The 26,320-nt window shown below is 46.0% G+C and overlaps 3 protein-coding genes across 3 annotated transcripts; all 3 read left to right on the top strand.

The window, feature by feature from the left end:
• Positions 1-2,650: 2,650 nt before the first annotated feature.
• Positions 2,651-19,035, top strand: LOC128721655 (tyrosine-protein phosphatase corkscrew). Its single transcript, XM_053815430.1, has 10 exons — positions 2,651-3,389; positions 8,667-8,829; positions 10,588-10,915; positions 13,270-13,586; positions 13,664-14,146; positions 14,226-14,316; positions 14,383-14,572; positions 15,882-16,001; positions 16,340-16,404; positions 16,466-19,035. Exons 1-10 carry the CDS (start codon positions 2,881-2,883, stop codon positions 16,528-16,530), a joined length of 2,331 nt encoding a protein of 776 aa, XP_053671405.1. The 5' UTR covers positions 2,651-2,880; the 3' UTR covers positions 16,531-19,035.
• An 849-nt stretch (positions 19,036-19,884) lies between these two features.
• On the top strand, positions 19,885-21,536 carry LOC128721318 (40S ribosomal protein S8). Its single transcript, XM_053815060.1, has 4 exons — positions 19,885-19,920; positions 20,220-20,326; positions 20,415-20,814; positions 21,147-21,536. Exons 1-4 carry the CDS (start codon positions 19,917-19,919, stop codon positions 21,254-21,256), a joined length of 621 nt encoding a protein of 206 aa, XP_053671035.1. The 5' UTR covers positions 19,885-19,916; the 3' UTR covers positions 21,257-21,536.
• Positions 21,537-22,821: 1,285 nt separating this feature from the next.
• Positions 22,822-26,296, top strand: LOC128731723 (ubiquitin-associated domain-containing protein 1). The gene is made up of 8 exons (XM_053824856.1): positions 22,822-23,126; positions 23,528-23,826; positions 23,900-24,060; positions 24,131-24,336; positions 24,416-24,746; positions 24,857-25,021; positions 25,089-25,227; positions 25,311-26,296. Exons 1-8 carry the CDS (start codon positions 22,822-22,824, stop codon positions 25,487-25,489), a joined length of 1,785 nt encoding a protein of 594 aa, XP_053680831.1. The 3' UTR covers positions 25,490-26,296.
• The last annotated feature ends 24 nt before the right edge of the window (positions 26,297-26,320 follow it).

Below are 26,320 nucleotides of genomic sequence, written 5' to 3'. Positions count from 1 at the left end.
ATTTTTCAAAAAGTGCACGGGAATGACTTGCAACGAGAGTGCAAACGTGGTACCCAACACCTTTCAAGGCACCCTATAAATAGGATGAACCGATCGTCGATGGCGTTCGCATACAATGTCGATGATGGAACAGTCCCAAGGGGTGTTTGAATTATACTACCGTTTAATGAACCACGGGGAGAAGTATAATCAAAGTTGATGAGAGAGTTAAAAAAGCGTTACACAGCGCAGAATGAGGCATATGTCATCGGTGACACGAAAGATGGGAGCACCCGAGCCACATCCCGGTGGTTGGGTAAGATTTTCCTGGCCTGAAATACCCGCTAATGACTTTTCCTGCCAGATAAAATGTACGGCTTGTTTGCGATAGGGTGTACCTTCAAATATATCGATTAAAATGGAGAGGCATATTATGTCCACGTCCGACACGGTTCGATTTCCGCTTGGAGGCAAGATAGCACGTTACCACAACACGTGAGCCAGATGTCCAGCTGAGAGGACGGTTTGGAATCGCTCTGATCCGCAATCTAGTCGCCCCAACGAAATCCTTAAACGAGAAAGGTGTTCGAACGCCGTTTCGTACAGTTACAGATTACTTTTGTCACAATAGTAGAGTGTTTTAAATGTTTTCTGATTCTATGGCTCGATACTACGTCAGATGAACTGTGATTTGTTCATATTAGGCCTCTCAGAGAATCTATGAAAAGGGATGTGTATTTAATTCATTATTTTCTTTCAAAAGCTCATTTGCGTTCTACCATCAATTGTAAACCACAAAGAAACGCTCAATTGGAGCAATTTTCAGTCACAAACAAAAATTGAAGAGCAAATGGTTCCCGTCTAACAAATGCGCGTCCCATCGGTTCAGAAATCGCACCAAATGGACAAACATTTTCATTATCACCCCGTGGCCGCGTGTATTAGCAGAATTCCAGCACAATGATGCGCTCTTATAATAAGAAGAAAAAATGGTAGAATAAAAAAAGCACATCACGATCGAACCGTAATTTACTAAACAAACGAACACCTTTCCTCTCGCAGGTCGAAACTTTAGAACCTGTGAGTTTTCACAGAGACGAGTTTGCTCTGATAGCTCTCTGGCTAGGCTACATTATGAATGAAGTATGATGCTGGCTTAAAATGAGTTCGTTTATTATGGTCGCACATGCGTGACAAACAATACGAGCATATAGTGGGCGCTAGTGACTATTTGAAAATTTCCTATTCATTTTGGAAAACATTAGCAGCTAGTTAGTGGTACGAGCAAGTTCAAGGTCCAATCATTTATGTGCTTTCGGTACAATGTGTTCCAGATACAACCTGTTACATCCAAAGGTTGTGTCGGTTACCGAAAAACATCAATGCCCTTACCTCGAATATCATATTTTCTTGCGGCATCTTCAGCCCTCGCATTCCCGAACAATGTATAACACTTGCTCTCGCCCCCAAACGCCCACCATCACCGGAGGGGTGACTTTGACATGTGCGAATTGATCCGCTGAAAAACGGGGAAAAAGAAAGAAAAGACGTGCCCCTTGGCGACAGATGCGTCCAATCGTGGCTCGATGTCGGTCGGCTTTCTGCTAGCAGACGTCAAAAGCTCCCCCTGTTCCAAATGTCCGGCTGAAGGTTATTTTTGCCTGCGACGAATTGTTCACTCGTTTCGCATTGTACACCTTTCTGTGGCAATCATTTGCATCTCACTACTCGGTGGTAAGATCAGGCGTGCATCGCACGAAAAAACGCTCAAATTACTTCTGCAAACTTGCCCGCCGGCCTGGTGCTGGTGTAAAGTGTGTGTTACACCTCCTTTCCCGAGTTCCAAGACGACGGAAGAAAGAAGGATGACGGCAGATGGGGCATATTTTTCCACGTTCCACACGTTTCAAGCCAGTTTAAATTTAATGCGATCACCGAAACTCGCCGCCCGCCTGGAACGATCCCCCAGTTCGGTTGTTTATGCGTTGTGTTTGCCTAATTCTGCTGCGCCACCAACGCGTCCAGCAGCATCCCTGGCGGGGCATGTTCGTCTTAAAAGCTCGCCGAAAACTACCCCTGCCGGTGTTCGATCGTGTCCGTCAGTAGTGGTGGTGTAGTGCTGCTCTTAGATGTGTACGCGTACACACCTGCGTGTCGATCGGTTAGTGACAGTGGGTGTCAGAGGACAGAGACGAAGGGGCAGCACAGTCTCGGACGGAGTACGATCGCCTTCAGCCCACTTGAATTCGCGCTCTACAGATCGACGCTACTATCACGACGGTCACACCAATACCGAGATACATGGTCGTCGACGTGCCCTGTCCTCTCATATTAAATGACAAGCGATCGGTCGCGATCGGCTTAGTGCGGTGGATCAAGTTCAGCAAGCAATAGGCATCTCTCGAAGTCGAGGCGACAGTTCGCAGTCAATTCGAAGCATACGTTGCGCATTCCGGGGCATTTCTGAGTGCGGATTTTGAAGTGGTGACATCTACCTAGGAAGAAGAACACCAAGTTTTTACGCCTTTTAGAGTCAACCGAACGATACGCTTAAAAGGCTTAAACGCACGTCAACTACCTTCCGATCGGTGGCTGAACTAGTCATTTGCTGAAAGCAGCATCTCAGTGTAGAGTTTGAACCGGCTTGTGGCGTACGTTATCATGAGTGGAGCATTCTTTTTCGAGCACATCGTCGAGTTCCTGCTCCCAAAAGAGGAGACCAACGAGAAAGCCGATGTGGCGAAGCTGCTCAGTCAGTCAGTGATCAAGAAGTAGACGATCGGTGTTTGATGGTGCACAGGCCCTCTGGGTAGCGTCTAGTGTGTAGTGTGGCGGACGGCCGTACTAAACCTCCGTCAGTGAGTAAAAAGAGAACAAAAAGCGAACAGTATCAGCACGAAAATGCTGAAAAAGTACGTGCTTAAGTTGACCAACACGATCGGTACGGTGGACTATCTCAAAAGGCGATCGTCCACCCCGACGGAAGTGATCCGCCAACAACAGCAGCAACAACAGCAGCAGCAAAATGGTTCCGCAACGCAAAAAGGCTCGAGTAACTTCACGCGTACCGGCCGAAAGTGCTTGCGGCGCCGGTTCTCGAGCATTTCCTCAGCCGACAGTGGCATTCTGGAAGAGATCGACCAAGAGGATGAGCTACAGGCGCAGATGCTGCAACGTCAGGAGCAACATCAGCAAACGCAGCTGCTGGAGGAACAACAAGAGCTCGATTCGGCCATAGCAACACCCACGTCCGAAGAAGCCGGTGACGTTTCCGGTGATCGTCCGGCAAGTGCCGGTTCCAACCGATTCCAACCTCCGGCATTCGATACGGCCCTGCTAGCTGTACCGGTGGCGCAGATCATTATATCGACCGCGATCGCGGAACTTCGGAGCGCGCTTCTGTTCTACCCGTTAGTATCCCGTCTCGCATTCTCTCACCCCGTCGCTCGTGTAAATGATTGATCGAGAAAAGCGTTCAGCCTTCGATCTCTAATAGGCCAGGGTTGTAACGCACGCCCTAGGTGGTAGGAAGCGACCACGTGTTGTTTGTTCGCGGGAAGTACAATTAACCAATTTGCGGATCACTTAATTCGCAAATCGTGGCTGGAAGTGTTTCGAGGACTGCATCGCTAAACCACAGCAGTTCAGCCTGGCTGGCTGCAAGGCAATTGTGGGCACTCGATCCCTCCGATTCCACCGGTATGGTTCGAATTACGCACCCCCAGGGTAATACGCAGTGCGAAGCTTGGACAAGTCTTGTTTTTTTGCTTCCTCTCCCTCGGTGCTTTGTTTTCGTCGTCCTGGCGTATGGACCGCGGTCGAATCATTTGCTATCCTCGACCCCGTTGTCGTCGCGCGGGTTACCATTGGCGGTGGTATTGTTATTGTTGGATAAATATTACACTTTTATGGCCGAGTCACCCGAGCGCCGCATTTTACTGCGTAAAAGCTGTGGGTGTGTAACGCCGAGTAGTGCGTAAAGGAGCACCGGTTATGTTCCTGGCCGCGTGTCTACCAGCTAAGTCGTGGCTTTTGTTTGGGAGCGATTTTGTATGCCCGTCTCAATAAGCCCCGGAGTCGTAGTTGACGTGATGCCTCCATTTTTGGCACAAGCTTCTTCTACCAAATTGGTTCATTTGTGCGAAAGGCACACCGGCTGTGGCCAAACATTTTGCACCTCAACAATATCCCGCCCACGCGACAACTTTCAGTTTCGGTGGAGTACGAACACGAACCCCCTACAGGACTAGATCGGACGAACTAGCAAACCTATCCGACGAGACCGGGCGATGGAAACACATTTTGTACACGACGATCACGTAGAAATGGCATTTTATGGTTACGACTTTTGGAAACCATTCCGACGCCAGTGTGGCATCGTTAATCTAGGAGGTGTACTATTCGTCATACCAAAGTATCGATTGACTGCAGTGACGTATTAGGTGTTAAGGGATCTTGACCTCGAGTTCTGTTGATTGGTTGGCCATTTAATGGGATATTTTTTAAGGGCTCTTATCATGTTGCATACGTAGGCTTTTCGGATCATTGCGAAGCAATAGCGATAAAATGGTCTTCAATACTGGTAAATTGGCAATATCAGATTGAAATGCGGTGCTCCAAGCACAATATTAACTATTCCTGATACTGTAAAGATCATCGAAGAACCAGCGTGATTTTTGATGTAGTATCTAGATCAGCGTTCTAAATGAACCAATGTGTGTGTCTTGGATCCTAACCTACAAGGATCTATAGGTAATCCAGAGGAGTTGAGGACCCCATGTTACAAGTTTGACATTTCCCTGTGACCTTCAACGCAGGATCGTGTTGATCGTCCCTCCCAACCTGAGGAAACGGAGTTAACCTGTGTGTTTTTCAAAGAGTTCAAAATATCACGCGAGCATTATTTATCCCACGGGCACCCGTCATTTTGCAGGCACCTCAAAGCATTTATGCAACAACCGGGGGATCAGTTTCTGGGGAGAACCTGGACGTTAAGATATTTCCATAAACGTGACGCCAGCCTAGCGGTCGTTTGGTCATCACACATCCGCTAATCCCCCCCTGGGGATGCTTGTCGATCGACAGTGATGGAAAAGGTAGGAATTTGTTCGGGAGAACGACAGCAAACGTAATTTCTAGAATAGGACATTCAATTTCCATGATAGTGCGGTTATTTTGCTGTTTTACATATTGCATGCGTCTTCACTTGAATCCGCTTTGTTAAATGCCAAATGCAAAAGTGTCAAGATTACTGCTCTGTATCTCTCTTTGTTTCTCCTACGGGTGGTTTGTGTTGAATTTTATAAGCAAGATTAATTTCTCGTCGTTTGACGCCATTCGGCGAGCAATCTAGGGGATATGGGAGAATCATTTTACGATAGTTTTTGTTAATATATCCCTTTTCGTGATCATCAATGCTTCGTAGTACTATATTTGTTTCAAATTCTGTGTTGATCCATGAGAACAGAATCAAAACTATAACACAGAACCAAAAGAAAGGGTTTCATAATGCTTGTTTGCATATGAATCGAACCGGTTCCTGAGCATTTGTGTCCAAAAAAAGGGTCAAACTATAAAACGCCATTAGAATAATATTCCTATTGATCAAACCGTTTACAACCGCTTGCTCTTGATTGTTTTCGTGGCTAATTTTTACTCGGTTAATTTATTGTTTCTCCGGAATGCGATCTGGATACATGCGAATAAGCTCACACATCCTGAAAGCTTATAAAAACAAATGACTACGCCACGTTCATTATATCTATGATTGAACAAATGCCAGCAGGAGATGATCGAGCTTGACAATTCCTTCTTTCAACCGGCTGCTTAAATAATGAATATTCAATTGTGATCTGTTTGTGCAAATGATAGCACGTATGGTTAAAAAATTGCTCTCCACAGAGCCAATTGTTTCCGCATGTAATGCATGGGAAGCATTCCAGCCTTTTAAATGTGTATTTGAATGTTAAGACATTCGCTTTAAAAAAAACGAAGCTGTTGAACCATCTGTTCCAGTTGTTCAAGATACGATATGCCAGAACGTTTTGAAGGGAATCGTATTTTCAACGTTTCTGGTGACTGATTATAATTTGCCGTAACGCTTGGGGTTTTTTTTTTCTGTAGCGATGATGGTATGGGAGTTTGTATATAAAAATTTAAATAATTACGAAAAGATGATTCGATGTCATCCACACTCTGTCCCTTGTACTAAATGAATGATCGTGATGATCGTATGATCTCATGCTTTTGAAAAGTCCACATTGGCTTATTGGAAATGTCAACAAATTGTCATCGCACGGTGTTTGCTGTGCAAACATACACGCTCACACACAAAAGGTTGCTAGGCCGGAGACTTGTGAACAATATTGAGCTTTAGGGCGTTGTTTTTAATTATAAAATCAGCACAAATAAATGTAACACGAAATCGTGAAAACTACCGATTAAACGTGATAATGTTGGGACGAGCCCCCATTTAAAAGCTTTAGTCTCCCACTGTTTGTTTTCCTTAACCCAATGTTCGATCTTGACTGTTTTGAGAGCTTTCGGTAGCACATACTTTTCAGCAAACCAGTGTGTGCTTGTTGGCTAAGGAAGGAAAATATGCTACAAACGGTGTGATGGTCCGGTAGTCATTTTCTAAAACTGGAAGTGAGACTAAAAAAAGTGTAACACGCCTGAGACGAACAGTTTATTGATTGAGCAATGCATAACAGACGCGTGTACACATGAGCCGTCGCACACATTGGACTTGATCATCGTCTCCGGTGTAGGGCGATGAATGATATATGTGTAAGCTTCTGAGCCATGCGCCATCGTGAAACCCAAGAAATATAGAAACCGGTAAATTACGCAAACCCTTTGATGGTATTATACTCTCTTTTTCTATCGCGCGGGTCGGTTCCCGCATACGAGCTCCCTTTTTTTCGTGACCGGTATATTTTTTCAGTCTCTGGTCGTGTCGGGGCGAGATTATTCTTCGTGTAAAATACCACCCTTCCCAATGCTTTCGTCTCTTGGGGTACGTTGTGGAAGCGGTGGAAGTTTTCACACCAAACGGAACAGGTGTAGTAATTGTTGAAACATATATGCTGGTCGAAGGAAAGGAGTGATGTAGTATAACCATGTCGAAACTATGTCGAATTATGAAAGATAAATATTCATTAGAGCCTACAGCTGGTCGACAAGAGCAGTGTCGTATCGCAATAGCAGCTCAAAACAGCGAAGCACTATGTCCAAAATTTGTTGAGCTGTTTTCTGAGCTGTTTTGTAGAGCTGCGTTTTCAGTATAAAACCATCGCCGATGTGAAACCCGAGAGAGAGAGAGCCCATGTATGGACATTTGATTCTAAAAGCAACAACCTAAGCTGATTCATCATTCTTCAATAAAAGAAGTATCGAAGGTGATGCATGCACAAGAGGTTCCCAATGAGTCACATATAGCACGTCTGTTAATGGTGATTCCCCGAATTTCATTAACGAAACATTACCATAAACTTTAATTTGTTCGGTTTGCGCAACTTTTGCCTCCAAGATTCCAGGAGAAACGAGTTGGTTATGAGTGTACACGTACCACTGGCACGAAAGTGTGAAAACGTTCTTTTTTTTCCTACCCAAAAATGTAATGTTTATTGCATCCGGCAGACGGCGATTAAAACATGGCAAAGCGCATTGGGGATCCACGCTCTTCCTATCAGTAAAGTCAACACTTCCGGGCCTCAGTGCACGTTGAGAAGGCAGGCGAACACTTGCCTGCTGGTGGAAACACTACAAATGTTCGTTCAAATGCAGCTCATGCACACGAAAGCTCCGCTACACGAAAGCTCTCCATGAACTCTCGTTGCGCAATGGCGTGAGGAAAGCTCTCTCGTGAAGCCCACACGTGCAACCACGCTGACGTCGATTGTTCGATGCGGTCTGTCCACGGCAAACAGGTCTACCCTTTCGTAGAGCATGGCTCCAAATATGGTGATGCTGGAATAAAAAATCTTGTTCGCACACTCGGTGTAGCGCAACACCGCGGAAAGCTTCATGCGTCATGAATACACTGTCCCGTGCGACAAAACAAAGCGAAGGGGCCACATATTCATTCTCGGCTATTTTTGAACCACTCGTCAGAACGCTTCCGACAACGACGGTTAAACCATCGTCTACTACTCAACGGCACACGCGGCCTGTTTAGGGATAACATTTGTGCACCTCGTCAAGTCGAAAGACGACGCGAAAGTTCTAACACGCCAGCACGGTTGCGGGCGCCCACTTGCGGTACAAAAAAAAATCTCCGCCCACCTCGTGGATCGGTAGAACCGAGCATACTTGAACTTGAACTCCTGCGGAACTCTGCGCACAAAAAAAAAGCAGAAAAGTTGGATCGTTATTAGTATTGTGTCTTGCTCGTGCTCGTGTCTCGTTACGTGGGACGAATTTGTTTACGGATATATCGATTAGCGCGCTACGTAAGTGGAGGTTTAAACGAGGAGGGGAGAAAAACAGCCTTGAATTGGGCGAGGGTGATTTCTAACCTCTCTGATATAGCGACCCAATCGAGCCCAACTACAGCTAATTGCCGTTGAATTGGTCTAACGCCGAGTGCACGATAGCAGAAACCTTTACAAAGCCCAACTAACGTACTATCTTTGCGGTCTGTGTGTGTGTGACTGTGTTTGTGTTCTTCTGTTCTGTGATTTCAGATGGTTCCACGGCAATCTGTCCGCTAAGGAGGCGGAAAAGCTTATCCTGGAACGAGGCAAGAATGGTTCGTTTCTAGTGCGAGAATCTCAAAGCAAGCTCAGTGATTTCGTGCTGTCGGTTCGAGCGGACGATAAGGTGACGCACGTCATGATTCGATGGCATGTAAGTAACGCAATGCGTCTCCATCTTCCCACCTCCATCTATGCACCTCGCTTTAATTTTCATGCGCACAGAGAGAGAGAGAACCCGATTTGCCGATTAGTAATAGGGAAAATTCAAACTACCTGCCTACTCTGCTAACTAACCGATTCCGATGTTACAAGGACCCAGTAGGGGTTGCAAAAACAAAAAGGCCACCATGTCGGCAGGACGTCAACCGTGTCTGCAGGGCATGTGGTAAAGTGACGGGGGAGGTAGACGAACCGCTTATGTTAATGCTCTTCCTTCCCGACGTGTCGCGACGGCCGGATGACCTTGGATGGCTCTAGGCACGGTTCGACGACAAGTGACGCATAGGCGATAGAGGACGGAGGCCCGCGGACAAGGATGGATAACGAGCGATGGGAAGGGGTGAGATGAGTACAGGCCCTTCTGCCAGTCAGCCAACTGCCCAACATGGACCGCCCGTCGAAGGTCTTACGCGCCGTGTTTGTAGTGATTTAAACCGGCAACAAAATGACGACGGTTGGTGATGATGATGACGATGCGTTGCGGCTTGAAGTTAGCAATTTTTTGTTTTAATTTTTTTTCGATCAAACACCAAAGGGTGTACCGTGTGCGATATCTTTCGGTTTTATGGATTTTGTGTTTTGGCAGAGAGAGCAGTGCATTCGTCTATAGGAGGCAGAGTGTCGAAAGCGAGGAAACTGCGTCATGAGGCTTTTTTTTTGTTCAGAAAAGACCCAAGAAAAGGTTGTTTAATCGAACGAATATGCATGAGAATGGTATTCTATCCAGCAACGCGTCCCCTTAGGTGGAGTAGCCCTTGGTGGTTCTCTCTAATGGCGCCGACTGTCCCATTACTTCATTACAATGCCACCAGCAACCTTCCCAAAATTGGATCAAGGTGAACAATGGCAAGCAATTAGCTGTAGAACAACACGAGGGCGACACAGCAAACAAAAAATAGAAGCCACTAACAGGCCACTCGGGTGGATAGAATCGATAGAGTGCGCTGCAGAAATTGGAGCCTCTTTTTTAACAAATCCAACGGAAAACGGAATTCAGAAGCAGTAGTACAGAACACATCCGAGACAAACGGAGTTTAGGCTGCTAATAGGATAGCGCTCGTTTGTACGGATTCCGTGTCGAAGCTTAGCAAAGGAAGACCTCGTCTCGTGGCTGGATATTCCTTGCCAAAACGTTTAGACAATCGTTGAGGCACACCACCGCAAACCGAGTAATTGTGTCCCGTAATGTACCCCAAAGCACCCCCATTAGTCACACACCGCAACGGAACAAAGCTTATTTAGGAGGTAGGAGATCATTAAGTTATACGACGATCGGTCGGACATGCATGCAGTGCGGTTTTTTTTTGTGCAAGGTGAAATCATCTCTGTCACGTAAAGCAACACCACGAGAAAGAGGAAAGCTGACGTCGTTGTAGCCAACCTTCGAATTAGTCATAATTAAATCGTTTATCGTCGAAGCGGTGCGCCATTAGACTGTTCTGGTGTGCTACCTACCTGGCTGGGTAGTTTCCCCGTTTGAGTAGCTCCCAGAGGGTGGTGGTTTAGGTAAGCTAGCTTTTTTCCGCGTTTGTAAGAACGTCTTCCTTTGGTCGAATGACGCCAACCGGATGTGACTTCCTTCCTGCTCGAAGACGGTTATGTGTAAAGGGTTCTCGCTTTACTTTCCTCAGTTCCTCACTCTGAAATGGTGATTACTCACACTTTTTCCCCACCGTTGTTATCTTCACAGGAGAAAATGTACGACGTCGGTGGTGGTCAAAAGTTCGCAACCTTGTTCGATCTGATCGAGTACTACAAGCGGAACCCGATGGTGGAAACCTGTGGCACCGTCGTCCATCTGCGGCAGCCGTTTAATGCGACGAGGATCACGGCCGCAGGCATCAACGATCGCGTGGAGCAGCTGCAGCGTGAAAATGGTGGCCAATCGTACGGAAAGGGTGGCTTTTGGGAGGAGTTTGAATCTCTGCAGCAGCAGGAATGCCGGCACACGTTTTCACGCCGTGAGGGCCAACGGAACGAGAACCGCGCCAAGAATAGATATAAGAACATTTTACCATGTAAGTATTGTTGTAAAACCACCGGCAGCAAAGGATATGTGGACAAATTTTGCGTCGAAACACACACACACACACAGAGAAAAAGCTCGAAACCCAAACGAACTGGCTGTGAAAGAGGACGGCTTTGATCGTCACGACCACTCAACGACGTGTTTTGCGTTCTAGCGAACGGGATCGTAATTAAAATCAAACGAGTTGGAGCGAAGACCCACGCAGGAACACAACCTCCGCAAAAGCGATCCGTTCCGACGCTTTGCCCCTGCCTCGTGACGTTGCAATGCGTGTTAGGGTGGAGAAGTGAAAAAAAAAACAAATGGTACGGTTTTTTTTATCAACCCTCCAACACGTGCACCCGGAAAGCGGTCCTGTCTATGTACGACTCCCTCGATAAAAGGGGGCACGTATACAGCAGCTAGATCGACCAATATTTCAATCTCTATCGTTCGACGGTCGTATCGGCCATCCACGCGAGTGGCATCATATTTTACGCTTCGACACACGGTATCGATCCCTCCAACGCGCGCGCTAACGAGCGCAATTAAATCAACACTACGATTTTATCGATTTCCCGCCATCACCGCCCTGTGGCAGGAATGTTATCGCGTGCGAACGCGACCGCCCGATGCGAAATGCAGCATAATATGCCGCAAAAAGCAAGAAAGCAGCGAGCGAGGAAAAAAAACAACACCACAAGCGCACTCCGTGAACCGGGAAGCGGTCGTCAATCGATTGCCATTAATGGTGTGCCTTTTGCGCCTCTCCGGTGGCCACACGTTGGTTGCGGGGAAAGGGAGAAGGGGAAGGGGGAGGGGGAGGCAATTTGCGATCCACTAACAGCAGCTAACATGCTTCGGACGTTTGTCCGCGAGATGGAGCCGTCGAGCTTTCATCCCTTCCAATCGATTGCTGCTGCATTCTCCCTCGCTTCAAGGTCACGAGGAACGGTCAAGGTCACAGCGTGTGACGATGACGATGTCCAATCAAATAAAATCATCCCCCTGCTCGGTGGAGATCGCGAACTGGTGGTGCATTGTGCGCGTGCACCCTGTAGGCATGTCCCGTGGGTGCATTTTTCCCCCAAGCAACTCCAGCGACCGATTTCCACTGTCACCCACTTCCGATGGGGGTTGAAAAATAGGGCAATCCAATGCGACACCGCAGCATTACGTAAATGATGGTCAAATGGGCCAAGTTGGCTACCCCGTTGCTCCCTCGCATTCAGGTGCGATAATTAGATTGCCAATCAAACGTCGTCAAAAGCAGCAGAATCGTCAGCGTCCAATTGTGCGAACAAAGGGACGGAAAGGTTGAAGCGCTTTTTTATGTAGATATGCTGCGTCGGACATGCAAATTGCGGGTGTAATGTTTCCAGCTAATTATATAAACGCAAACCCTGCCCCCCGATGGCTCCGGTACAATTGTGAAATGTAAAACGCTGATGGTTGTTCACAACATTTTCAAATGAATCCGACTATTTAAACCGACCAGAAAAGGCTATTCCCTTCATGTAGCTTTGCGCATATCGGAGAATCTCGAACATGACTATAACTTCTGAGATCAAACACGAACGAGCACCCCTTCGACCGAACACCGAAAAAGGGTATTCGATCGATGGGCAAGTTTGCAACAAGTGCGGGACCAACACCTCGTGCACTGGCGAACGTGCCAAGTGTTCTAATAGACGAGGTGTCGTGGTGGCGATAGAACTAACGGCTGCCTGGTTTTATGATGTGCTGACGAGCAAACGCGGAAATGATGCTGTGCTCCTTCAAGGTGAACTAACGATGCACCGTTTTCGACGTGATTTAGAGATTAGATGGATCAATGCATTGATCTTTGCATTGATCGCGGGATGCTTTTCTTTTACGCACACGATCCTCGACTATTCAGAGCTTATTCAGCAGACACACGATGCAAACTACACAAAGAAGCGAATTAATGTGCATACTTGTCGTCATCCGTGCGTGCTATCTGTGCTTCCGAATGCACCGGTTGGCGCCAGTCGGAATCATCGAATCATTGTACCCGACACCTCTTGGCATTAATTCCACCCCGGGTTGAGGGGGAGCAGAAAAAAACCTGTTTCTTTTGCGACATTGCGCATACATCTTGCTGTCACATCGGACAATTTCCGGCGTGCGAAGCGAAACGATCCTGCCTTGACGAGGCAGAACATGCTTGGTGAATGTCTTCCCCCTTGTTCGTTGGCTTTCTTGTGTGTTTTTTTCGTAGTTTGTCATGTGGGGAATTTGCGTAGGAGCGTGAGGTTTCCGGAAGTAGAGGTTTTTTTGTGTTCTTCCGTTGATGAGAAGTGTGTCGTGAAATTAGCTGATTACTCTCGTTCTTCTCACCAGTTGACCACACCAGAGTGAAGCTGAAAGACGTGGACAATTCGGTGCCGGGTGCGGACTACATCAATGCCAACTACATCCGCCAACCGACGGAGGCGGAACAGAACGATATGAGCTCATCGTCGGAAAACCTGGCCCAATCGGGTGGACCACTGAACAACGGAAACGCGGCCAACAACAATGCCACGAACGGTAGCACGAACAACTGCAACACCTCATCGAGCTACAGTGGGTTGGGTGGGCAACCGACGAAGAACTGTTCCAGTTGCCAGCTGCTCAACAAACCGTGTTCCCAGTGCTCCTTGAAGGCATCGAGCGAGGTAAGCACTTGTGGTTCCTTGGGTGGCAAATGGTTTGCAGGTATTTAATCCCCGTTTTCCAACTATCCCCGGTTCAGATGAAGCACAAGCGCAACGAATCGATCACATCCCGGATGCAGTTGCAGCAGCAGCAACAGTCGCCCCACAAGCGGGACGAAAAGGACATGTTTAAGACGTACATTGCGACGCAGGGCTGCCTCACCAACACGATACAGGACTTCTGGAACATGATCTGGCAGGAGAACACGCGCGTCATCGTCATGACAACCAAAGAGATGGAGCGGGGCAAGAAAAAGTGCGAAAAGTACTGGCCCGATCCGCAGCAAAGCAAGGAGTGGGGTCACGCCCGTGTGCGGTGTCTGAGCGAGACAAGCACGGCCGATTACACGCTACGTGAGTTCTTGCTGTCGTGGCGTGGACAGGACGATCGCAAGATCTACCAGTACCACTTCCAGGTGTGGCCGGATCATGGCGTTCCGGCTGATCCGGGATGTGTGTTGAATTTCCTGCAGGACGTGAATACACGTCAGGCGCAGCTGCAGCTAGAAGCGTTGCAGCCCGTAAGTTCTAGTCCCATCGCCGTCTCCGTGAAGTTTCCTTATGATTTTCCACCCGACGTTTCATTTGGCGTCTTTGCAGGGCCCAATCTGTGTGCACTGTTCGGCGGGCATTGGCCGAACCGGTACGTTCATCGTAATCGACATGATTTTGGATCAAATTCTGCGTCAAGGTGAGCACGTTGGTCCCGTTGGGGTATAGTAGGACTCGAGTGACATGCGTTTGTTCGTCTTTGTAGGACACGAGTGTGAAATTGACATCCAGCGGACGATTCAGATGGTCCGCTCGCAACGGTCCGGCATGGTACAGACGGAGGCGCAGTACAAGTTCGTTTACTTCGCCGTCCAACACTACATTCAGACGCTACTCCAGCGGAAGCAGGCCGAGCAGCAGAGCCTGCAGGTTGGCCGCGAGTACACCAACATTAAGTACGTCGACGAAATCTATGTTTAGGTTCTCATTACGCCGCAATGTCGGCCAATGTCCTCCGCACCTCTTCCTACTACAGCACGGTCGACCTGCTGACAAATAGCGTCTGCTGGCCATACGCGCCATAGTTCCCCAAAACTGCATTCCTAGAAGCTAAGCTACACGCCTCTATTTCTCTTCCAAATGGTCACCGAGACGACCGCTTTATGTCTTATATCGCGTGCAATTGTATTTCGTTCATTGCGAACGTGTAAGAATTTATCGCACACAGTCTGTAGGACGGAATGTTTTAGGGCGGGCGGGTTAAGGCCGATGTTGATCACGCTGTAAATATCGTACAATGCGATTCCGCTCACGTGTGCGTTGCGAGTTGCGGCTTGTACATCGTTGTGATATTACTCTACTAAAGTTAATTAGCAGTTCTTTCTGTACTATTAGTGTCGTTGCGGTTTTTGTTTGCGTCCGGAAACAGCGATCGTTAAAACCCATGTAGACACATCATGGTGGCAACCATGCACCAGGTGTTCGTTGTTCCGATAGCATTTCGCAAGATATTTCTCACCCAAAACATGGAAACTCTCGAAAGGCAGAAGCAAACACGAGAAAATAAAGTACTCTAAAAAAAGCACGTCAGGAAGGTTAAATGTAATTTTAAACGTTTACAATAAATTTCCACTACTGTTGGGATGTTGCTACATTAGGAATTTGGTGCAAAAAACAAGCACACAAACACATACACACTCAGACACACACTGAAGTGAACTCAAATCACAGGCAGCAGGTTCCTCACATCCTTGGTCGACGAGGCATAACCCGTTGCATCCGAAAATGTGTTCGGGATATCATTTATGGCAACAGTTGCTCGTTTTCCTTGTTTTTACAAACCAACAGCAATGCTAGGAGCGACACGGCAAGATAGAGCATAAAGTACAAATGTCCTGCAGACGATTTCGCAATAACCGAGCTACTTAGATGAGATCAATATCACCAAAGAAAGAATACCGTTCTATTTCGCGAGCACCTTTTTTCTTCTTATAAAAAGTTGTATTTTTTACATCCATAATTCGATTCGATTAGCTTAAAATCATTGTCGTAGGTTGTAGCCTTATTTATCATCCAGTACGTAAGACACGATTATTAACTGGCAGTAGCAAATTCGCCCGACAGATCACAGCGCAACGGAGCTAGTATGCCATTTAAATGAGACATTATTTCCCACCCTGCATCCTGTGCATTGATATGGAATTAACGCTATTTCAATTACGTCTTTCGCCCATCTTACCAACGGTGTGTACCGCACTCAAGCAGATATGCATGCGACTCGAATGATCTGCAGCGATCCCAGCTACCCCCTTCGCTGTCCACATTAAGCTTAAATACAAGACACGAGTTGCAGAACAGTCGAATGCAGCACAACCATACTATTAGGTATAACTAACTGCGACAATCAATCGCAGTTGGCGTTGTGATTTCTTATTGTTCGAATGGCCATCTGTGTTAGGTTAGGTGTTTTTAAGTTCATGTTTCATGTTCACGTTCTTGCTTACATGCGGTTTGTTTTATTCTTTTTTTGCTTCAATAATGCCATTCTTTCGTGCATGATGAGCTTTTTCATTTGCTTTCGTTGAGATGCCTCGTAATGAGAACCACTTTGCTGCGGCTTTTGCTTGTTATGTTAAGATTTCTCTAGATGTTAAAACGTGTGCGCCCGATTGTACTTAGTGATGTTGGATCATAAGCTAACCCTATTTTTTCCCTTCTTGCAGATCAACATCTGACTCGCAGCTGCCATTACCAAGGACTGTGAATGATTTGAACAACTCATTATCAGGTATGGTTTGAGCACCGTCGGCATCGTTGGTTGGTTAATTTTTTGTGTTTCTCCTTTCCAGTATATGAGAACATTCGCAAGGAAGCTGTACGAGCACCACCGCCCACACCACCGAGAAAATCATGACAAATGGATTTTTAAATATGTAAGGCAAAAAGAAAAAAAAATGCTGTGAAAAAGAAAAACCATGGAAATGTGAAAACCACCCTTTATTAACGGGCGGGAAAAAAATTCTCCATAAAATCTACGCTAACCTCCTTATGACACAGGCAACCTGTCTACCTGTATTGCATTATGTTGTGAAACGGCGCAAAAGGTGAACAAAAGTGTGCCCAAGTTTGGCGAACGTGTCCACCCCGAAGAAAGACAAAGAATTTGTTTTCCATAGCCCCCCGATTAAGCGCACACGCACGCAAAGGAGAGTCTTAAGCGTCTATTAGGGGAACGCGTTCCCTACCCCAAGCGTTGTTTAGTTTCTAGTAGTTATGTACAATACTAGTTTGATATTAAAGGCACAATGTGATGCGTTTGTTTTCCGTTTCTTGTTAACTGATTATCTGCGGGAACAAAACAAACCCCCGGGGGAAAGCGGATACGTTACGGTAGTACACCAGAGACAAAGGTGCTTTGCACAATAGAGGACGAATCGAATGCGAGATGGAGTTGATCGTTGGATGAGGAGATACTCGAACGATCAGAGTCTATATTAGGGTAATTGTATAGGTTCCATTTGAGGGGTTTAATTTTTTTTACGTTTTCCAACAGGACAGGGCTCATTTTTTTGTATAATGCGTCGTGGTTTTGATTTTTGTTGGTTCATTTTATCATCCGCAAATGGTGATAACACACACGTAAACTTACGGAATAAGACGCATTTATATGTTTCACAACGTGTACCGGGTGTGGAATACTAAACTCTAAACCAACTCCTCCTAGTAAGTGTGTGTGTTTGTGAGTGTGCTATAAAGCTTTGATTGTGGTCAGGAAGCAGGATCGCTAAAAGCTGTCGCCGTTGTCGCGTGTTTTCCAATGACCAGCGGAGGCGTTTAGTAAAGCGCGAGATACATCCTCACGTTCAATGTGCATAAATGTGTAGCGCTTACTCGACCTTTCTCCCATTTGCTAGACTATCGCGCAAGTAGACCAGAGCTGTTACGTCTGCAGGGACAGAAACAACCGAAGTAGAATCGTTCTGCAGTGCAACGTACATCCTTCCCTAAAAAATATATATATATGAATCATAGAATAGAACGAAACAACAAATTCTCAATCGATGAAGTCCATGGTGTCAAGTCAACCATTCGCAAATCAAATCTTTAACCAGAAATCCAGAAGTCTATTTTTGTACATTGACAAATTTCTTATAGCGAGAAGAAAGCGAGCCAGTGCAGAGGTATACCGGAGGAGACAGATCGAGAGCGAGAGCAGGATCCTTTCGATGAGATTTATGATGATGATAACAGAATACAGGAATCGCAACAGACGACGCGACGAATATCATCGCGCAAGGATGGCGATAGATTGTTGTACATGCGTACGAAAGGCGCACAGGTGGGTGGGAAAAACTAGGACCAGATACAATAAACAAAAAGACAAAACCCGGCATGCCGGCTCGCGCGCCACAAAGCAGAAAGATCAGTTTTGTTGTGTCGAGTTGTATGTATAGTTTGTTTCTGCAAAGTACCAGTAGTATCACAATCATGTGTCTATGAATCAAACATTTAGCTTTACATTGGGAGTTTGGAGCAGCACATTAGCAGAGAGCACTTCGAGACTTGTTCGCTTCGTCTCGTTTGCTAAATTTATTGCTACAGCAGTCTCTTACATGACTCTCCGTTTAGTGAACGCAGAATGGAACAGCATCTTGGAGCACACCCGCACGTGATATGATGCTGTTTGTGAATGTGCTTTGTGGCAAATTAACCCTGTTCCAGCGTTCTTGCGTTTAGCGTGTCCTTTTCGTTGTGCGAATCTTTCCCTAACCGACTAAAAACGTTTGCTTCAGACATGTTTCCCTTCTTCTATGCTTACGATTTTGTTATAATTGTTATTTAGTCAGTTTTACAAACCAATCATCGCTCAATAATTGTATCAGGATGCGAGAACTTTATGAAAGTTAGGACATTGTCATTATTAACCTCGAAAAGCATACAATATAAAGCGGACGGAAAACACAAAATAAAAAGCTGAATGTGATGTAGCGTTAAATTTGAAACGGCAAGAGACATTTAGAAACGAGGAAAAAAAACGAGAATCCTATATTCTGTGTTGTGTTGCAGGGGAAATTGCAATTTTTCTCAATAGTAGGAACTATTTTGAAATGGAACAATGGAGCTCGAGAAAATTACGTTTTTCGCTTCCGGTGACGGTGAAGGAGAAGAACGTGGTGATTTGCCTATCAGTCCCAGAACCTGTAGAGTGTACTACTTACTTCCGGAAACCCAGTTCGAAATGAAATTTTTCTTTCAAATACGTTTGTGACCTATTGGTGAACCCCGGAACGTTGGGTGAGATAATGTTGTACTCATCGAAGGCCAATTGATGAAAATCGCTAGCGAAGAAAATAGACAGATAAATAAGCACCACAAGTTACACAATAAACAAACAATAAACGTTATTGTATGAAACCGATTTGTTGCGCGTGGTGATTTTTGGTAATAAAACTGAAAGAAATCTTCCATCAAATATTATGATTCAAATGGTCGTGTGGTTTTTTCAATTATCATTGAAAATTGAACTGATTTCCACGTTCTATGATTCGAAATCTTTTTCTTTTGTTACATGTTCTGATGATTCTCCGTTGTACAAGCAAAAGAATGCGGTAAATTTTTATATTATCGAACACACACAGTACTGCTTGCTAAATACGTCGTTTAATTAAAACAGAACTCACATGGTCATTAAAAGCTAATACAGAACATTCGCGCGAAACGAGAATGAATTGGGAAGCAGAAATTATCTCGCCCACCGTACGGGTAAACGAGTGAAAATTTTACACAAAAGTAACAGGAGAGCATACCAGCTAAGAGCTAGCACCGTTTTTCTCCGACCAACAGATGCCGTTAACTGTACTAAAGAGAATATGTTTCAAATATTCTCCCATAGATGGCGCGTATTGTGTTAAGTAAGTACTCGCCCATAGATGACGCTACTAAAACGCTTGAAATATTTCAAGAACTGCAAGCGTTTCAAAAATTTGAAACTTTTCAAACGCTGACCATGTGATCGATAAAAATTTCAAGAAGCATGATAAACAAGTTGAAAACTATGCGCCATGAATTCTGACAAAAAATGAGAAAAATCTCAAATGAAAATGATGCTTCTTCTGAAGTGTTTTAACGATAAAATTACAATTATTTCGTTGTTATTATGCTGATATTGTCATTCTCGGCCGCGATGTTGGTAGCTCCGTAAGTTCGTACGTCAATAGTGTCAAAAAGCAAGCTTGCCACTATGGCTCTTCCGGTTTAGCTCTTTTTTTCTTTCTCTTTCTTTCCGATCAACACATCAAGATGGGTAAGTTGCCGCTTGCTCGTCTCCGCCGAAAATAAGCCCGGAACCGTACAAAAATACATCGGATTATGTGCAAAGTGTGCCGCAATGGCTGAAAAAAGCGCTGGCTGAGTGAAGTGAGTGCGAATGCCTGGAATGCAACCGATTGTGCAGTGTTTTTCGCCCATGCAAATGTCCACGTTTTCCGATGTATATTTGTGTTATGGCTCCACGGTGGGGGAGCAATCGCTCTATTGTGCATCGCGGCACCGGTCAGTGGAAAGCGTGTTTCATGCATTTCCCCTTTTGACCACCACTTTTAGGTATTAGCCGTGATAGCTATCACAAGAGGCGGGCCACCGGAGGCAAGAAGGCCGCCATCCGCAAGAAGAGGAAGTATGAGTTAGGACGCCCAGCCGCCAACACCAAGGTAAATATATGGCCATTTTCACGGTCCCCAGTGGAAAACTGAGGCTGCAACACCCATGTAATCGTGTATTGCGAATTACCGTTTTCAGATTGGTGCCACTCGTGTCCACTTCGTGAGAACCCGTGGTGGAAACAGGAAGTTCCGCGCTCTTCGCTTGGACTCCGGCAACTTCGCCTGGGGCTCGGAGGGTATGGCACGCAAGAGCCGTATCATCGATGTCGTGTACAACGCCTCGAACAACGAGCTCATCCGTACCAAGACGCTGGTCAAGAACGCCATTATCGTCATCGATGCTGCTCCGTTCCGCCAGTGGTACGAAAGCCACTACTTGCTACCACTCGGCAAGAAGCGTGAGCTGAAGGCCGGCGAAGAGGATGTGTTGTCGAAGAAGCGCAGCCAGGGCAACATGAAGAAGTATCTCAAGCGCCAGAAGACCGCCAAGATCGATCCCGCGGTCGAAGAACAGTTCAACGCCGGTCGTCTGCTCGGTACGTACATTTTGCGAGTGATTTCCAACGTCGACGGTTAGTGCGCGTGGTTTGTATCGTGACACGGACGATAAAGGTCTCCGATGATGATTTTCTAGTCGAGACTCACGTTCTTGCTTCGGTGAGAATTTTTCCAGTTGGTATATGTTCGTTTTGAACTGCCGGTTCTGGGAGTAGTGGGAAATGATCCTATTCTGTCATAGTTACACTGAAACAGATCTTTCTCGTCCGTAAACGATCGATTGTCGATGAGTGTGAATACGTGCGTGCGGTGGATTTGTAAATGTGCAATCGAATGCTGACGATACATTATTATTTTTTCTCGCTTTTAGCCTGCATCGCTTCCCGCCCCGGACAGGTTGGCCGTGCCGATGGCTACATCCTGGAAGGCAAGGAACTGGAATTCTACCTTAAGAAGATCAAGAACAAGAAATCCAAGTAAGCTGCGAACCATCATGTGCGCGTGACCTCTCTTGAGGTGCGGCTGTGCAAGAGGAGAGAGGAAGCTGGTGTTTGCGTTGGTTTCCGGTTGTCAGTCCATAATCGATGTCCAGAAGAAACACGATGTGTGTGTGTGGTACGGGTTCGATCCGTTTCTCGTCGAATCTAGTGCCGCAAATGCCAGCGATGCAGGTCAATCAATCTGCAGAAAGATCAACAAGTGAAGTGTATGTGGAAAAGAGAAAACCACGAGGAAAGGAAGGAATAAAACTTCATTAAACAACAAATCCGTTTGTTTTCAGTACGCATGCATTCTTGTGTGGAAAATCAATTGAGAAAGGCTGCTTCCAGCCGGGCGCGCGTGTACGATCGGTAACGGTTTCAGTACGAACCAACAAATGTGCTACTTTGTTGGAGCACCTAATTATTCTTCAATTGATTCATAATTCGCTTAGAAAATCAAGTCCTGCAACCATATATATATGTAAAAGCATGATGATCAGTTACTCAAAGGACAACAGAATATAATCAATTGCATGCAACTAAAGTTGCTATTGAAATAGCTTTTTCAATGGGCGGATAAACGTCATCGTGAGAAACATAAACAACAGTCCTGCAATACTCTCTCTTTCTCTCTCACTCTTTATTTATTTGAACAAATTTTACTTTTAATACATTTTTCTGTCCTATTTTTAAAAATTTTTAAAATGAGATTGTGCAATGGAATTGAAAAAAGTGTATAAATCCAACAAGACGTATAATTTATATATAATAATTTAGATCATAAAATTTCAAATTACATACTCTTTATTTGAGTCGTCCGTTACAAAACAAGTGTTTAAACATATATGTTATGAATTTAATTGCAACAATACTGTAAAAGAAATGTTTGGAATAGTTAGATCCATTGTCGACGATTTGAAAATTCCATCTGCTTGCCATATGAACCTCCAACAAAGCATAACATAAATTATCAACACTTCTAACACTGCACACCTTTCATTAACGTGTCCTATCGTAATCTTTTGGAAGTTGTATTTATGCGCAGGAGGGTGTTGTTTAATCGAACAATCGACAAAGAATTTTAACGCCGTTGACCATGTTTACGCGAGAAACACGTGCTACTCCAGCATGCAAGCTTTCTTCACGCATAGGGATGAACAAGAGGAAGAAAACCAAAAAGTGGCTATCGCGCAGAACCAAAACATAAACCAAAACCCATGCCAGGCCCTTGGTGGTTGTCAATGGGTGAAGAAAAAAAAAGTTAGAGCAAATCAATAGAAGACGGGACCAACGAGTGCTCCGAAACGCAGCATCCGTAGTCGGACAGGGAATCCTGAATATATTGGACCGCAAAGAGCTACCTCAAGCAGCAGAGTGTTCCTGGGCAACCAAACCGATGGAATAATAGTGTACAGTGCGTTAGATTGCGCCGACGGGATGGCGCTTGACCTAGTTCATCCTGCGGCGGAGCGGACGGACGCCTGTTATTGATTGTGGCGGAAGTCCGTCGCCATCGTGCTGGCCACGAAAAGGGCTCCATTTGGTTGGCAAAAGGGGTGCAAAATGATACCATGGATGCGTGAGAAGTTCGCCGAACGCCGTGCTCGATGGCAGCAGTCACGCAAGCAAACACGCGGCATAGGCGACGGGACGTCCAGCTGTAGTTCCGCGTCATCCAGCGCTGGTGCTCCTTCCAGTGAACCGTCTTCCGGTACGACGACACCCGGCACAAACGCTTCCCCAGTGCACCAGCAGACATCGCGTCATCATGGCCACAAACATCGCCCCGGGCAACGAGCGTCTCGATCGCAGCAACCACATTCCTTGCAGCAACAGTCTCCTTCGACCAGCGGGTCATGGCGATCGAGGTGAGTGTGGATAAACGTAACAAAATAAGCGTAGTGGAATGGATAAGCTGTTCCGGCGATGGTTTGGCAGGTGAGTGATGTTGTCCGACAACACCGAGTCGTCCGACTTCCTCCGTGCGGTAGACGAGCGCATTTCGATAGGTCAGTGAAGGCCTTTAAATATTCATCCCTCCCCGAGATGGTGCTATGGAGGGTTCGAACGATAAATTTCGGTTTTTATGGCTCCAAACTCGAGTCGTTCCCTGATTCCATCGATCGAATCCGCTAGATAGCTGCAAGATATTCCGCAGGAACCGTGCTAACATTATGTATTTACGATGGTGAAATTCTATCAAAACCGTTTCTATTCGATTGCTCAGTTCTCACAGGATTTCCATCTTTCTTTTCTCCTCCTGCAGCAGATCGGTTAAGGGCGGCGCGCAAGAGGAAGGCCAATCCGACCACAGCTCCGCTCAAACCGTGTCGTTGAGAATCATCAGTCCCAGGGGAGGCATGGTCGATGTGGAAGTCCTTCGCACCCTTTCCGGTCGGCAGTTAAAGATGTACGCGTTGGAAAAGTTCGCGAGCAACGCATTTACGATGCCGCATTTTTCATCGGATCTCGACGGGCTGGCCGATCGGTATCGGATGATACGGTCCCACAATAGACAGATTTTCCGAGATACAGATCAACTGGCAAACAGTAACGTGCGCGACGAGGGTAAGTTTCATTTCAATACAGAAAATGAGTACTGTAGGTGTGAAGGCCCTAATACATTTTGTTTCATTTACAGAGGAGTTTCTTCTCGTTGCTAAGCGCATCGATGCTACAACTTCCGATGAGAGCCTGGAAGGACCCTCTCCGGCGGAGATATTGGCCGCCACGCGTCACATTCCGCTGTCCCGAATAAACCAAGCATCAGTCAATTTCAACCTCGGCAGATACCAATCGGATGTGAGTAAGCCAATCCATTAGCTCCTTTTTCATTCACTTGATTGCTTTCTACCGCTCTTCTCACGTACAGCTGCAGCAGGACCTGCGGCTGATTATGATATCGCTATCAAAGGCATCCGCGTATGTGCACGGGACAGGACCGTGCGCTGAGAAACTCATTGCCCTGTTTCAGCAGCGGCTCATCAATCGAAAGCGTCATCAAATCAGCTCGGTCGAGACGCTGCTCGAGATGGGATTTTCGTTAGACAAAATCAACCAAGCCTTACATGTTACAAAGTAAGCTTTAAAGGCATTTCGCATACTGTAGCTCGCATTAAGCTGTAATTTCGCTTGTCTTATTCGTCTGTGGTTTCAGAAATGTCTTTCCGGCAGCGCTAGATTGGCTAATACAAAATGATAGTACAGCTAGGTTTTTTAACTGTGATAAGAACACCTCTGGTGCGTCTGCTTCTGCAACAACGAATCAAATTCAAACAGCAAGTCCCGGTTCAAACGATCAGCCTGGCTCTAGTGCTACAACCGCTGGAGGTACTTTATATAGTGCACGAAAAAAATCAAACAACGACAGTGATAGTAGATCCGGCTCCTCGGCGTCATCATTTGGGAACTCGGTTGACGGAGAAGATGACCGGCAGAAGAACGAGGACGGTAGGGTCGAAGACGAGGAACAAACCGATTCGCTGCAAGCGCACGATTCTTTCGCGGTACGTGGTCATGAATAATTTATGCCTCTTAACAGAGAACGGGTCGCGATGACATGCACGCATTGAATGTGTCTGCCATCATTTCTCAACAGGTGAAGCGTGATAACATTACCGCCCTGCTAGAAATTGTTCGCATGTATTCGGAGAAGACCGTTGTGCCGATGCCCGGTCTCGTCAAATCGATCGCCGAAATGGGCTTCGAGGAGGAGAGCATCCGCGAGGCCTTGATAGCAACTCAAAACAATCAAACAGCTGCGGTATGGCAAAGGAATCCGCTTCCTTTTCGACTCTTTTTTTTGTAACGCCCGTTATGTTTCATTCCAGTGCGAGTGGCTTCTCGGAAATCGGTCCAAGAGCGTGCAGGGTCTAAACGATGGCTTACCGGAGGAGTCGCCGATTTTACGAGTTCTGATGGGTTCACCACAAGTACAAATTAGCTTAGGAAACCCGAAAATGTTTATTGGTAAGTGCTGTTTAAACACCCTGGTTATTTTGCCACCGTTAATGGTTGTCCTTTTTTGCTTTTCCGCATTCTCACCATATCAGCATTGATTTCCATGCTCGAAAACTCATCTACGATGACCATGTGGCTTAGCGACAACGATACGTCGGCCGTACTAGGACACATCTTGCGTACGTACCACGAAGAGAAGCATATTGTCGCCATCAATCGATTCAACAACGCCCAAGGAAGTAGCAGTAGCAACAGCCAGCAGCAGCAGTAGATGACGCAGGGACGAAGGCATGTACAAAGGCTTCGCTTTATCGACCAAGGGAGGCAGTATTTTTGGCGGTGTGTAGCTGCTATGTTACCGAAGTTTAAATCACGCCAAGGGCAACAGCGACCCTTGCATTTAGCGCTGGCTTTCCGTACACCGCAGAACTTAGAGGCTTCGTGTAGCACAGAAAAAGCAATAGAGATACAAACAGACGCGTTACAAACGGCTCGTCATGGGAAGAAAAGGACAAGAACCTAGCTTTAACACGAATTGCTGGAATGTTGCGCAACCCTGGTGGCGCAGGGCAGGTATAGGAAGTATTGGACAATGTTGTATTGCAAGTAGTTTACCGTTTTGGCCTCAAGATTCGCATACGTCCGGTGGAAGATTCTTGGCGTATGAATAAACTAAGTTATGCGTTGCGCTTTACCAAAGTTACCCATTTGTAGCCGCACAGGTGGAGCATTAAATTTAATTAATGAGGAAGATCCCAGAGGATCGAACATCTTAACTTTTACACTCTGTAGCACACACTACCACGGACACGCTCATAACATTATTCCTGTTTAGGTAAGGGTAGATTTGAAAGCTAGACGAAACAAAATGGTAAACGCCAAAGATGCACTATATAAAAAACGGAACGTAAAAGATATTTTATAGAATTCAACGAAGATTTGTGATTTAAAGAGTATGATAAACGATGTGAATTATTCACGAAACGAACAAATGGTGAAACGAACGTACATGGTAGCAATTGGTGGAAGACCAGAATAAGAGATGTAGAAAAACGGAGCGATTATTTGCCATAGCGTAATAAACGGAACGATTGTCAATCAA

Source organism: Anopheles nili, chromosome 2 (genome assembly GCF_943737925.1).
Source record: "Anopheles nili chromosome 2, idAnoNiliSN_F5_01, whole genome shotgun sequence".
Taxonomy (NCBI): domain Eukaryota; kingdom Metazoa; phylum Arthropoda; class Insecta; order Diptera; family Culicidae; genus Anopheles; species Anopheles nili.
Note: the sequence above shows the minus strand (reverse complement) of the source record. Positions and strands in the feature narration are given on the sequence as shown.